The sequence below is a fragment of the Chaetodon trifascialis genome, chromosome 9, assembly GCF_039877785.1.
Source record: "Chaetodon trifascialis isolate fChaTrf1 chromosome 9, fChaTrf1.hap1, whole genome shotgun sequence".
In the NCBI taxonomy this organism is placed as follows: Eukaryota; Metazoa; Chordata; class Actinopteri; order Chaetodontiformes; family Chaetodontidae; genus Chaetodon; species Chaetodon trifascialis.
In genome coordinates this window covers 20,043,945-20,058,779 of record NC_092064.1, presented here as the reverse complement: position 1 = coordinate 20,058,779, position 14,835 = coordinate 20,043,945, and the positions used below count along the sequence as shown (strand labels likewise).

The window sequence follows — 14,835 nt, the reverse complement described above, 5'->3', positions numbered from 1 at the left end:
CCTTTGGGAGCCCTGTCTGAGAATTTGCTTCTGGCTCCTGTGTACATCTGCACCACCCAATCATTTCTTCAGAGTGTTTCTTGTTACTTCTATATTTTTTATGATGAAAAGGAGAAGGGTAGTTAATTGTTTATCATAAACTGCAGTGACATTCAGGTCAAAGTCAACTTTGTGTGTCAGGAAGTGGTTTTAAATAGTATGCCATCAGTTTAGACTTGAACACTGTGGGACTCTTCATACCAACATTTGTGGTTCTGATTTAAATTTGTCTAAACTTGGTGCCTACATTACCCACAATGCTACCCAACCGGCTCAGTCTCTCAGATTCTGCTCAGATTCAGGTGTGTTCTACTCATAGTGGCTCCACACCTTAAGAGTTTTCAAACTTGTAGCCTGAAGACTCAACTAATGCTGATGCTGACTTGTGCTTCTGCAAGACAGTGGGGTTGATAATAGCCCCCCCCCCCCCCCCCCCCCCGGTCTCCTCCCTCTTCACACAACCAAGTAGGTGCAGAAAAATAGAGACTTTTGAGCCTGGAGTCCTTAATTACTTAAACAACTTTAAAACAGAAAAATCTTGAGTTTTTCATGCGGAGGTCAGACAGTCAGAGCTCTATTAAATCCAACATCAAACCTGCAAAGACTTGAAACTTGCTTGAGATGATGGATAATTCATCACAATGGGAAACTCACCATCTTAGCGCTCTAATGGTCCTGCAGTCATGCAGTGAACTGCTTTAAAAAGTGGCCTTTGTGAGTTCAGGACACTGAGGCATTGGAAATTTAAAAGTCAGCTGCCAGAAAACACTGCAATGATGAGCTGTTACATAACAAGAACTGTCATATCTCCAATGTCAGAGCCTGTCAAACATGTTTGATCTTTGTCACACGTTTAATCAACACTATGCTCATGTTCCTCGGCTGCACACTTCCCAGCGCGCTTCAGTCTATGCTGCCCATTCATAAACATTTAAAGTGGGATACTGCATAAATCTTTTTGAGTCTTCTTTAATTTAACTTAATTTGATTCCAAGAAGCTTGTTGTTTTTGCATCCTGCAGATACACATGTTGTCTATTTGTAGGTCTACAGTTTGTCATTTGAGCACCAACACTGTAAAACAGGACCTAAAACACTGCATGTCCTGTCCCACTCAAGGCACTTTTTTTTTAATTGACTGCTGTCAGCCAAATGAAGTTTGATCCAGTTCAGTCCTTTATTGCATGCCTACCCATCCATAATTTATTTGACAGCTGGATAAACAAGCTTTTGGTTAAAAGAAATGAGCCAGAAAATTTGTGTTTTGTATTATTATGATCAAAACTTCTCAGAAGAGTCGCAAACCGTTGTCCCTCGAGCTCCACGCTCACCTACTGGCCAAAGTCAAGGTCACCTTTTGATCGTGTTGCTGTAGCAGTGTTCAGCGTGCGTTTCCAAATGTGAATCAAAGACATCTTTCTATTTCCATTCACTACTGTTCAAGAAATCTAATAAACTGATTAAGAATCATCCTAACTTGCACTGCCTGCCACTTACCCTAACCCTGAGTTAGCATGTCTAAAACCTATAGTCAGTGAGTGAAATCCAGGAGCCACCCCGACCATCCACACACACACGCACACACGCACGCACGCACGCACACACACACACACAAAACGCACTGGCACAGGATGGAGCCAGGGTCACTCAGTGGAACTGCTTACTATGGTGATTAACAATTTAAGCCAGAAAAAGAATATAATAACATTGAGAAGAAGAAAAAAAAAATTGATACCAGTTTGTGAGTGTAGCTGCAGCTGTGAGACCAGCATGGGCGTCATTATTTTGAGTTCAAAATGTACTCTGAAGGTCTAAAGGATGAAACACAGCAGAGTTTGAACAAACTGCTGTAAACACACTCGGTGTGAACAAACATCGAGTAGAAGGGGAATGGAATGTGAAGCGTCTTTTTTAAGTATTTGAATGCTTCACAGAGAAAAATAATCCAAACAAGTTCACATGTGCATTCACCATCACTGTCCTGGCCAGCATAAATACCTGCACTATGTAACTTTCACTGTGTCTTTTCATATTGCCTAATCATTCTTTTATATTGTATATTTTTGCACTACTTAACTTCTTGTTCAGTCTTTTGTTTGTTTTTTTGTCTTTTTGTCCTTTTTCCCAATGCAAGTACATTGATTGAGTGCAGTGTTTAAACCAGAGTCAAATTCCTTGTATGTGCAGGCACACTTTACACAATAAAGCCAATTCTGATCCTGATGCTGAACCCAAACAAATATTAACATCAAAAAATGGCGGAGAAATAACAATGACATCAGCATTCAGTTAAAATAATTCTAAGAGAAAACAAGAGCAAAAACAACAAAACAGAGATCACTCTTAACAGAATGAAATGAGTGTTTTGGGGAACGTTTATGTTGTCTCTGGCAGTTCAGGAAAGCTCGTTATCATAGCAATAATTGAATGACACAAACTTTCTGTTGCATCACTGAGGCAGAAATATTCCCTTCCCGCCCACAGATAGTTTGGCACTGAAATGATGCCATGTGTGTTCACGTTGCTATATGTGTTGCGATCACTTTCCATGCATGCACTGTTTCATATCACCTGTCTATAAAACATAAAGCAGTCCATAATGCAGTGAATAAATAGAGTATATGGTATGTTTAATTTCTGCTTTTTTACAGGTATATTTTTCTCTTTCAGAAGACAGAGGGAGGCGCACAAAATGTTTTTTCCCAAAATATCTGTGCACATATGACCACAAACTAATCTAAAACAATGTCCTTCTTAACCCTTTAAGCATGACGTCATGACGTCAGCATGCTCTCTATGTGGCTGCTTGCTACAATGACTACTGATTATTGGACCATTGCACTACTGGACACATGGGTGCAAACGTCTGCTGAGAGAGATGTCACACAGCTACTTAAAGGTTAGTGCTAACAGAATACCACAGCGCATTAAGGGGACGGTTTCCATAATAGACTCTAAGCTCCTGGCCATTCCATCAAAGTCCCATCTCCCTTATCTTTCAAGCGCTTTTGTTCGCTGATAAACAACAGAGGGATGAACGAAAGGGGATAAATCTGATATGCCGTTGTCCTGGGGACTGGGAGCTGAATTGAGTGAGCATCTCTCTATTTTTCCCTCTTTCTTCCTTCCCTGCCAGCTTAATTGTGGCCCTGATTGTGACAGAAGAGCGGGGAGCTATGCACCCTAAATGATGTGATTGTTGAATCAGATACGGGGACAAGAATGCACAGCAATTACCTGATCAGCAGACACCCCCCACCTGAGACACTGACAAGAAAGCTAGAACAAATACAGCACCGGATTCAATCCCTGAATGTCTAATGCTTGAATTAGGCACCACAGGAGCTTTTTCATTGTAACGGAGCTTGACTGTAAGTTTATCTACAACAGCGTCAGTCCTTCTTGCTGTGCTGCCCGAATGACAATGATAGAAATATAGAGGGATAAAGACGAGGATCTGGACAGATATTTGGAGTCTGGATGCAGCAGGTCACGTAGCTTAAAGCAGAGGGATCAGGAGGGGAGATTTACTTGGTGGCTGTTTTGAGAGCAACACAGATCAGAAAGCCGATGCTTTATCTGCAGCTGAGGAAGCAGTGAAGGAGAGGAGGATGAGGATAAAAAAAGATGAAGAGGTCATGAGCAGGTGAGTATAACAAAAGGTAATGCAGCTGTAGAATATCACCCTTTCCTGCTGGGTAACAATCAGCTGTTGCCTGCAGACTGAGTGCTCCAGCTCTGTAAAACCTAATTCTCTAGAGGATGTGAGGCCCTCTCAAAGGCCCTTTCATACCAACATACATGTGAGTCACATGTCTGCTGTCTGTGCAGACTTCCATTGAGGCTACACTCTGTTCACACGTGTAATCTAATTGTAAGCTGCTGCATTCTCTTTCCCCTTGTTTCAAATTCCTGTGTATTACAACATGGGTTTCATAGGTTTTCGTGGTTTTGGCCTCCATTTCTACTGGCAAAGCAACTGCTGAGATCTGGGAACATGGTGACCTGCTACAATGAGGTCTGACGGGGTAAGAGTCACAACTGATCAAACAGGTGTGTTGGCGCAACCACAAACTATGAGATCTGTCTTTAAGTGTGAAGCATGTTTTAAGTAATAATTTTACCATTCACTTTAATTTTGTCATACAAATACTTTTGGCTTACCTGGAGGTTTGTTTAAAACCTGTATGATTGTCTGACCGCTAGTTTTTCTTGCCCCATATACACAATAATAATGTTTTTCTTCATATCTAAAGGTATAATGGACACAACCTTGAAGCTAATGATTTATTTGAAACTGGAATTTCCCTTTAAGGAATGACAACACTATGTATCTCAGTCATTAGTTACTCTGTAAACCAATACCTTTTCACCATGTTGCCATTTCGTCCATCTTTGCTCTGCTTCTCACTCAGCCGAGGGAGTTCGTTTAATCAGGGGCACTGGAAGGAAAAGTGAGCCTCCCACAGGAACGATGAATTCTTGAGGTTGCAAGTACGTCACTACAGTTAGTCCATGTAATCATCGTATAATCTGCATTTCAACACTATCCCCTTAACGTTCAATAAGCCAATTAGGTTTCTGCCATAGAAAAAAAAAACAAAACAAACATAATCATCAGTGTTAACGTATTGTCTTGGCCTCCTCCTATTTCTTATGCCTGTGAATTTTCTCCTTATGTTAGAGATGTTGCATCGATAGAGGGGGATGAAAAACCACATGAAACTCTGCTGGCCCTCTCCCTCACTGTTACTGTCTCTTTGATGCCTACAAATCCTTCAATAAACTTATTTTACCTTTGATGGAATCCAGAGTCCAGTATGTTCATGTAATGTATGTTTCTACATTGCACTTTATGATTCAGCTGTTTTTGTTCCCTTCCTCTTCTCCCCCAAAGGTTTGTTTTGGGATGCTCACATCGGCCTCTTCGTCACCCTTTGTATCCCTGTTCTCACTCTCCTCACTCTTTCAACGTCCCGCTCTCTGTTTGTCCCTTTCCCATCTTTCCTCACTGCTTTTGTCTCAGCGCTTCATTTATTGTTCTACCTTTGTTTTGGCTGTTGCTTAGGTCTCTCGTCCCTTTCTACCATATAGCTCTAACCAGCAAAATATCTTCCCTCCACACATGCATCCTTCCCTCTGACCCCTCTCCTACCTCATTCCATCCATCACTCTCTCTCTTGCGTCGCCCCTCCCTCCTTGCCTCCCTCCAGAGATAATTACTACAAGCCTTGTGAAGATCAGCTTGTATTTAAACAGCTGAATAAGCAAGGCCTGGGGCTGCTGACAGTCGCTATTCAACAACAGTCAAGTGAAACGGTGGAATAGGAAACAATAGTTTGATTGGGGCATTATAGGGGACACTTACATCATCTCAGACCAACTGGTGCTTTTTTATTGTGTCCCCAATACTTGTATCAATCCATCTGTATGTGGCCTCTGGCCTCTGTATGTACATATTCAGATTATTGCTTGTTAAAAGTACAGAGCGGAACTTTCAGAAAATCTTTATAACATCATGGCCATTAATTGAATTGCAGTCAGCATCCTGTTGCTCATGCTCCGTAGGCACTGAGCATCATCATGATCTTGGGCATTGGTCAAAACAGTGATGTGACATGCACGAGAACAATTGCTGAAATGAACAATGAATGCTCTAAAATATGTTCCCAGATTTTATTTGGAAAATTGGCTTCATGATACTAACTAGCTTACCATTAGCAAATTACTTTTTCAGCTAGCATTATGAAGTAATCAAGGCAAGATCTATGCCATGTGGTTAAGTTACAGCTAGCCTTAGGTTAGCTTAGCTTACAGTTAGCTAGTTGGCGGCCAGGCCTTTCATTGGTCTTGGCTAACAGAAAGCCATCGTTAGTTATACAGCTTTGCTTTGTACCATTAGATAATTTACTATTGGCTAGCATGAACACTGTTTGTCATTAGCTGGTTAAGTAATTTGGCAAGCCAGCCAACATATCAGCTCAGATAGCATTTTGCTAGCGATAACATTCATGAGCAAGCGCACTAAGGTTAGCCAGCCATCTGTAACTTTATTACCATGCATGGATCTGGCATTGGTTGCTTTGTAACATTAGCTGATGAAGTCATTTTCAAATGGACAGCCAATTTGGCAGTCAGATCATCCGCGGGAGTCTGCCTAAATTAGCTGACATTATCCACTCAAGACAGTATTTTGCTACGTTAGCTAGCTAGCAATTCATCCACATTAGCAAAGCAAACTGACATTATAAAATCAGCCAGGTGAAACCACATTAGCGCAAAATATTTCACATGCTTTGTAGTAATGTTAGCTTTGACTCTGGACTCTGTGCTGTGCTTAGTGCCGGTCGTTTGTTGACATTCGTGGACTCCATTTCTAAAATAACTGTAGCTAGTGTTGCGAGTGAGGTACTGGAGCGGAAGAGAGGCCCATATTTTCTTTGCATGGAAAAACTGTTCCTAGACATTTACATAGAAATCAGTCCACAAACAGCTGAAAAAGTCAGGAAAGGCCTCATTTTTTATGTTAAGTTACAATCTGTTCACACATTGGCAAAACAAAAAGATTAATACATGTAAATGGCTTCACATTCTTGCACATTGTACCTTAAATGTCTAACCAGTGAAGCATACAGACAGACAAAACCACTGCAGGAAAAACATCCCCAAATTGTCAAAAATGCAAAAACATGCATACATAACATGCATACATTTTTACATGGATACACTTAAACATATCTTGCATATATTTCTATGCACATGTTCTTAGAGTTTGGGGGTATTTTTCCAGGCTGTTGTGGCATTTAATAAACACACAAACACTCACCTGCTTCATTGTAAGTGGCAGAGAGCTTGTCCAGCATTTCTTTGTCCAAAGCCAGGATCTGCTGCTCTAGGATGGACGGATAGGACAGGCCGCCCCTCTCCTTTTTTTCATCTTTCTCCTTGTCTTTTTCTCTGTCTCGCTCTTTCTCCCGTTCGTAAGTCAGTAGCTGCTGGCGCAGAGCCTCAGGCAGGTGGGCCTTGGCAAACTCAGCAGCAGCCTGATAATGGAGAGCAGAGGGAGACAAGAAGACATGAAAATAAGTTTGGTGAAAAACACTTTCAGAGGTATAACCAAATATATTCGGATGTCTGTTTATCTTTTATCTCTTAAATTGTTTATTGGAATAGCTGCTGATTCAATTTCTGTTCATCAGCTTTTCATTTAAGGCCTTACATGGAAGAAGAGCAGTGAAAATCTGACATTCGACAATCAGGTTAAAAAGGACTGATCCTTCAGGGAGAGACCATAAAAATACATTACATCACCAATACAGAATATAGTATTAGCTTTATATAACTATAAACATGCACACGCACTGTATTTGGCAAGACATACACATCAGGCTGCAGTGGCAGTAACCTGCTTGTCCTTTCTGCCTTGGCGAAGCAGATAAATCACAGATAAACAAAGATAAAGAAAGAAAAAGTGCATCGCCAATCAAGCCCACACAAGCTCACACTCCCACCCCGCTGTGGGATAGAGCTGAGCCAGAGAAACTGTATCCTCACCTCTATCCATTTTACTCTAAGGTTAACACCAACTCAACCCTTTTTTTCTCACACATTCCCACTGCTGTTTCAGAGCAAATAATGCCTCCCTCTTATGGCTCAGCGCCACACAGGGAAGATGAGCCAGTCCAAGGTCACAGAGTTCAAAAAGTTCCACGTACAAATGTCAGATAAAGTTCTGCTGACACGCCACTGCTCCGCAGCATCGCGGATTCACACAGCTCTTATTCCATACAGGGTTTTCACTAACAGAAACACCTGCGGCAATTAAAAAGCAGTGGATTAAGAAAACAGAGTGAGCCAAGACTGCAAGAGAGAAGTTTGCAATTTCCTGCGGTTGAATATAATGCTTTGAGGTCATATGACAGAGACCCATAGATGAGCCCCATGTCTCAAGAGTGTCCCCATTTAGCGCTCTCTCCTATCTATACCTCCCTCTCAATCTCGCTTCATCTATATCTCGTTCTGCTCTGGGAAATTACTTTCAAGGACTCAGATAACCCTGCCTCCTCCGCTTCTTCTCTACACATGAAAACAACTCATCCACTCCCCTCTTGTTATATCTTGTCAGTGTTATTGAAGCTTTCCTCTGCGAGCTCCGTCACTCTTCTCCAATCTTCTGCAATGAAACCCAAACACTCGCAGTGTTCCACTTCCCCTCTCTCGGCTTCTGTGGTGATGCTCGGTCCAAAATCACCCCGGATCTTTCCGACACGGTGCTTTCACTTGTCTGAAGACAATCACCGCTGACATACCTTCATCCTGCGGTTGCCATGCAGGGAATAGGAGTCATAAACTGAGTTCAAAGGTCATGAGCAGAACAGGAAAACCTTTGTCTGCTTGTGTTATACTGTGCCAGTTACCCGGCAGTTTAATTGTCTGCCTGTCAGTCCTTCACAAAGCACTGAGGTCACAAAACCTTTTTCCAGCTACATTTCCTCCAAAGCATTTGACTTCATTTGCACATGTATTGATCAGTCGTTGAGATCAGTGGTGGAATGTAACTAAACATATTTACTCAGGTACTGTACTTGAGTACAAATTTAAGGTACTAGCACTTTACTTGAAAATTTTAATGTCATGCCTCTGTATACTGCTATTCTGCTGCAAGCGAAATACTGTGCTTTTTACTTTTGTTTGACAGCTTTAGTCACAAAACACTTTGCAAATTAAGATTTTTGTATGCAAAACATATAAAAATGCAGCTTGAAGATTAGTCAATCAACTCATTGACAGATTATCTATTGTGATAATTCTTTAACGATTTATGCAAAAAAAAAAATCAGGATTACAAATGTGAGGATTTGCTGCTTTTCCCTTTCATTATGTTAATAATCTAAAAAATGTAAATAATGTTGAGGTGCATTGTGAAGGTGTCACTTTGGGCTCTGGGTAATTGTGGCAGATATTTCTCACTATTATAACAGTCAATCAAGTTGTAAAGCACTTAATCCATTAATCAGCAGATTAATCCATAATGAAAATAATCATTAGTTGCAGCTGCACAAAATAGTCAAAAATTAGCTTCACTTCAACTTTCAATTCAATTTTCCTGATTATACTGACATACTTTCAATGCAGGACTTGTAACAGAGCATTTTTATCAAGTACTTTTACTTGAGTAAAGAATCTGAATACTTCCTCCACCACTCTTTGAGACACTGTGACTGCATGTGAGTCTTATCTTGGGAACAGCAGACAGCCGTGACAGAATGAGAAGTGGAGGCTAAATCTTGATTATCTGGCAATCTAACCTGCTGGCTAACCAGATCGACACATCGAACACCTGGCTGCAGCATCTGCGCCGGCTTAGAGGATGAAAGGAGGGAAGGGTGGATGAGGGAGGGATAGCAGGGATGGATGGGGATGAAGACTGTGGGATAGAGGGATGAAGACAAGATGGCAAGGATCAAGGATAGTAATACGGGAGGGAACAAAATGGAGGGTGAGATTAGAAGTTGGCATAAGAGCACAACAGAGGAATGCAGGAAGAGCTCGAGTTCTGTTTGATGGGAGATTTATTCAAGGCGAAAGAGACCTAGAGGGGTCAAAGCAGCAGGGGTCAAGAAGTAAAGTTTCATTCGTAAAAACACTCTTTCATTGCACGACTACTAATGGTCAAAACTCTACAGTATTCCTTTAACTACTGTAAAACCATGATAAAGTGTCACAAAACAAATACACTTGATGCAAGAAAGTTGAGTTTATTTCACTCTGAGGCAAATTGCAAGATGAGTAACTGGCCAATATCCAGTCACCTCTTAGCTCCAGCAAAATGGAGCGACTTCCTGAGGGAAATATCCATTTGCTCCACAATGTTCACCAGCTAATTGGTGACTTTGTGCTGCTGTGCTTTAACTGTAGAGCTTTGTCACTGAAAACAACTTTCTGCTGCTGATGAGAGAGGTGAGAATTCATCCCAAAAAAAGTGAAGGTGCAGGCTGTAAAACCAGAACAATGAGGTGAAAACTACTGAATCAAGTGATAATTATCTGCAGGTTTGTCACAAACACTCCTTTCACATTACACAGATTTCCTTTGAGTCATTGCTAATACAAAAACATTGACTGGTGCAAGTCTATGTCATTAATTACAGTAATAAAGATGCTACTAAAATTTATTTTCATTCTTAATCTGTCAGCTCTTTTTTAGATGCATCAATTGCTTGTTAGCTTTAGAAAATACAGCATAAAGATTAGTGGTTTTGCCCGATTTTAAAGCCCAAATTCAATTTCTCAGGATCAACCAATAGTTTAAAATGTTATTACAAAAGAACAAAAAAAAGTATATATTTTTATTACAGTGACTCTCAGCGCCGACACAGGAGAGTCGGCTCAGAGTGCAATCAGTCATGGCTGTGCAGAGCGTCACATTGGGCTCTCCTTCACACCAGACTTCACTTGCACCACACATGCAATCATAGAGGCTTGTATGCACATCCAGTAAGTACACAAACCCACACACACAAGCACGCAAACCTTCCTATCTCAACAGGGCAACCTACACACTTTTCATGCTTTGCGTCATCTGCCCAAACACTCTCCTGACTGCTAACTGTGAGCCACTCAGACGAACAGCCCAACAGAAATAGTCAGGCCTTTTAAACACTTCCATCCATCATATCGCCAGGCCGGCTGAAATGAGGAAAGTCATCCGAATTTTCCTTTAGAATCACCCTGAGGGAGTTTCATAACCGAAGTAGAAAAATCTCTTTCTGTGGTCTCTCTGACAGATCAAGCAGGCAGATGGAGAGCAGAAGAGAAAGGGGAACGGAGGGGGAGAGACTGAGGAGGAGTGTAAGAACCATTCATTAGCATCACTCAAGCACATCATTAAAGTGTTTGAGAGAGAGAGAGAAAGAGAGACGGTCCCTCCAGTTTAAAGACGGAGTCGGAGATAAGTGACAGAAAACCATCAAAGCAATGAGATATAGAGAGAGCAGTGGATACTAGAGAGGAGGGAGTCTGGAGAAAGAGCATTTCAAAATATTCCTCTTTGTTATTTTGATTTCCAATTCACGCGCTTTAAATTAAAATCCCAAGAGTGATCTCTGAGGAGTCTACATTTGCAGTTTTCTAATCCCCATATAGCATGTAATGACTGTAAATTGCCATGTGCTGAATGCTTCAGACAGGTGGGATAATATTTATCTTTATTTTAAACTTTACTCTGTTATCTTCTGTCACAATCCAAACCCCAGTATCCGCCATAATCACAAAATATAAAGTCAAAAATAGGAAAAATCTCCTGCTTCCTTTTAACTGGCTAATGTGCTGCTCACTACCAAACTTTGCCTGGAAAATGTAAGCACAGGCTCTTCCGGTCTGTGCGCTGTAAATCGTGTCGTCTGATTTCACGGGGAATTGGACCATGTGACGTTCATTAAGAAGAAACAGCCAATCATCTCACTGATGGTCTCATTTGCTTATGTAGGTCATATAGAGGCATCAGTGTCACACTGAGACCGTTTCATAACCAGTTTAAAAACTCCTTGTAGTAAGTTTAACCAGGAAAATCCAAACATATTGATAATTAAAGGCTGGGTGTGCTCCATAGAAACAGGTGCTGATGTATGTGTGTGTGTAGACACAGCACAATGTCGTCAGTGCATCATAAACAGAAGCCCTCTCATTTGTACTTAAGAGGAATGTAAACGCAGGCAAACAACACAGGGGTTAAGTGCACACGTACACAAAGCACAACAAATGTTGAGACTGAAAGTTGACTCTTGACACTGGAAATAAAACACTATTTCAGCCAAAGGTCCGTTTAGTCACTGTGTGGGAGCTCAAGTTTAAAGTCAGCATAGACAAGGAGTCATTACAGGACAGTGTGTCCAGTGGATTTAATGGCATCTATGGGTGCAATGAACTGAATACCCCTCATCTCAATCTCCCCCATGGTGACCAATAAAAACGTAAAAAACAGGAAACGACAGAGCCAGTGTTTGGTTTGTCCCTTCTGGGCTACTGTAGAAACATGGTGGAGCAACATGGTGGACTCAATGGAAGAGGACCCGCTCCCTCTGCAGCTTAAGGACTCCATCTAAATCAACAAAAACCTGATTCTTATATTCAGGTGATTTTACACTAATGAAAACACACTTGTGAAAATTAAATTTCATTTCTGCCAATAGATCCCGTAAATCCTACAGACTGGACCTTTAAAGTGCTGAGAAAAATGAAAATGTAAACGTTTATAATTCACTGATAACTGTGTAAACTCCATCTGCTGAGGAAGATCATTTACTACAACTGAAAGCTCCAGAACAGCTACGAAAAAGACCTTGTGGTGAGAACATTTTGTCATTCGTTGGCTTTCATTTCCTTCTTTTTCTGTGCTGTGAAATATTATCTGAACACGAGCTTTACAATTCAGTCTTGACATTAGAAATAGTCATTTAATAAAAATAACTCCGTCTGGAGCTTCAAACCACATCTCATCATCCACATTTCTTGACTATAGTGTCACAGTGAAGTCATCTCACTTACGTATTCTGCCCGCCTTTAAAGTTTTGAGTTTCTTCTATAACAGTCCTCACACAAATGCTGCCACACTGAAAATCAAACTTCCCTCTGCTGATGAAGGTGTGAGAGATTTAATTTGTTCATTAGAAAGATTTGAGATCTTGTTTTTCTTCTTTCTTGTTGTTTTCATTTTTATACATTTTTTTTTATCCTTTTGGTCAGTTTCAGTTGTGTTGGGATCATGGGTAAAAATGACCTGTGCCAACCCCGGCACGTTTCCACTAATGTTTTCAAAAAGGTCATTAATCCTGTGTAGTTTCAACATATTGATTTACTTCAAGAATGTCGTCAAATAAGCACAAATACACTGAAAAACAATTTGTAGATGTGTTCACTTGGCTTCAGAATAACAATTGTAAAAACTGAGCATTGTGACTCAATAAGGTGCTTCCTGTGCAGTGTGAGCCTGGAGCCGGATTGGAAGTGTTTGTGTGGCCTTGAAAACACCTCTTTGTTGTGCCCAAACACACGGATTTCACCCAAACACACAGATTTTACCCCGGCATCCCAAAACTATTTTGCTCTCCCAGCTCTTATATCTCACCCAAAAACCGCAACAAACATTCTGAGCACAGATGGGCTCAGGGATGGAGGGCTGGGAAGGGGCGGCTGCGGTGGTGGTACTGTGAACTTATCTGCCAACACACACACACACACACACACACACACACACACACACATACATACATACACACGGACAGACGTCACTACAGCAGCTCAAGAAACATTCAAAAATAAACCACTCTGAGCAACATTCATATTCAAATACCAGTCATGTCTCAGAGGGTACACGTAATGGCCAACACTGTGCTGCGTGGCTGACAGTGTAAAGAGGACAGAAATGACTTCTGCAAAGTGAATGAGGATTTCAGAAGCGAAACGCAGAGCTATAAAAGTATATCACGACTGGAAAGTTGAATAGAAGTCCATTAAAAGTGGCAGGAAATGCTTCAGTGCCTTCAGCCTTCAGAGAGAGAGAGCGCTCGACATGAAATACTGCCTCTCGGCTGAACAGAGTCAGCCCTGGCTCTTTTCTCTCTCTGACTGTGAAAGAATGAGAGGTGTAAGGCCGGTGAGATAAGAACATCTGGTCGCCATGGTTACGGCTGCCAAAGCCTCCAATTGGCTGAACATCTGTCCCACCTCAGCAGACGTCTCATTCCAAGTCCCCTCAAACTTGCCGTAATACACAGAGACCTGCCCCCGAGGACAACAGACTGCAGGTTGTTGGCTCATTCAGTTGCCAATAAAGCAGATTTTACAGCAAAGGTGACCGTCTAGCGACTCCAGATCTACCACACACACACACACACACACACACACACACACACACACACACAGGTACACACTCACACTCTGACACACAAACATAGACATATCTTGCCCCTCTTTACTCATAAAGTGAAGGGAACTATTACGGATGTGATTCACATTCAGGCAGTGAACACACTTGGAGCCATCAGTCTGCCTCTGTGCTCACAACACACACAAGTTAGGAGTAAGATCTCAGTGTGTGTCCTTCCCGCGACAGCCGGGTCCATTAGAGGAGGTGAAAATTCATATTAAACCTAAACAGTCTATTAGAAGGAGGCCGTCTTGTTGATCCATAGCTTCCTATAGCCTTACCCATAGTGAGAGCGCCCTGTCGGTGTCTACGGCCTGGACACCCACTCAGTAATAGACTGATGTTTAGTTTATAGAAAGGAGGCTCAGCATCATTTCCAAGGCTCGGTGATGCCAGAACATGATTCATATAACTGCTGAAGCGTGGAAGGATGTGAGCTGCTTGTATTACAGCCTGACCGATACTGGATATTTGCTGAGGATACCGATACTGATATTTGAGTAAAAGAACAAAATATAGGTAACAATATATTGGCTGATATTAATTCTTTTGACATACATATTTATGAGAAGGAACACTTTCATTTGTTAATTGAAGTATTCTGATCAAGATATGTCCTGAGTGAGACACCATGACGGCATGTAACGGCAATGCTTTTTCTGAATGATCTAAAACATAAAGAATATTTGGCATCTCTGTTACCAGCATACAGATCAGTAATGAACTAAAACCAGCCAATAACATCCACTGACCAATGCATCAGCTTTCATGTGAGAGCAACATTGTTTTTTTATTCTATACCTGCCTGATAACAGCTAGAAAAGTGCTGCCATACACAGAAAAACAAGACAAAGCATGGGAAATGTTAAGT

General features: G+C 41.4%; 1 protein-coding gene across 1 annotated transcript in view; it reads right to left on the bottom strand.

Moving 5' to 3' along the window:
- Nucleotides 1-14,835, bottom strand: part of ppm1lb (protein phosphatase, Mg2+/Mn2+ dependent, 1Lb) — a 44,461-nt gene that overhangs the window by 7,347 nt on the left and 22,279 nt on the right. Inside the window, exon 2 of the mRNA XM_070970063.1 lies at nucleotides 6,865-7,081. Within this exon, the coding sequence (XP_070826164.1) occupies nucleotides 6,865-7,081 (217 nt within the window). The remainder of the gene's footprint in view (nucleotides 1-6,864; nucleotides 7,082-14,835) is intronic.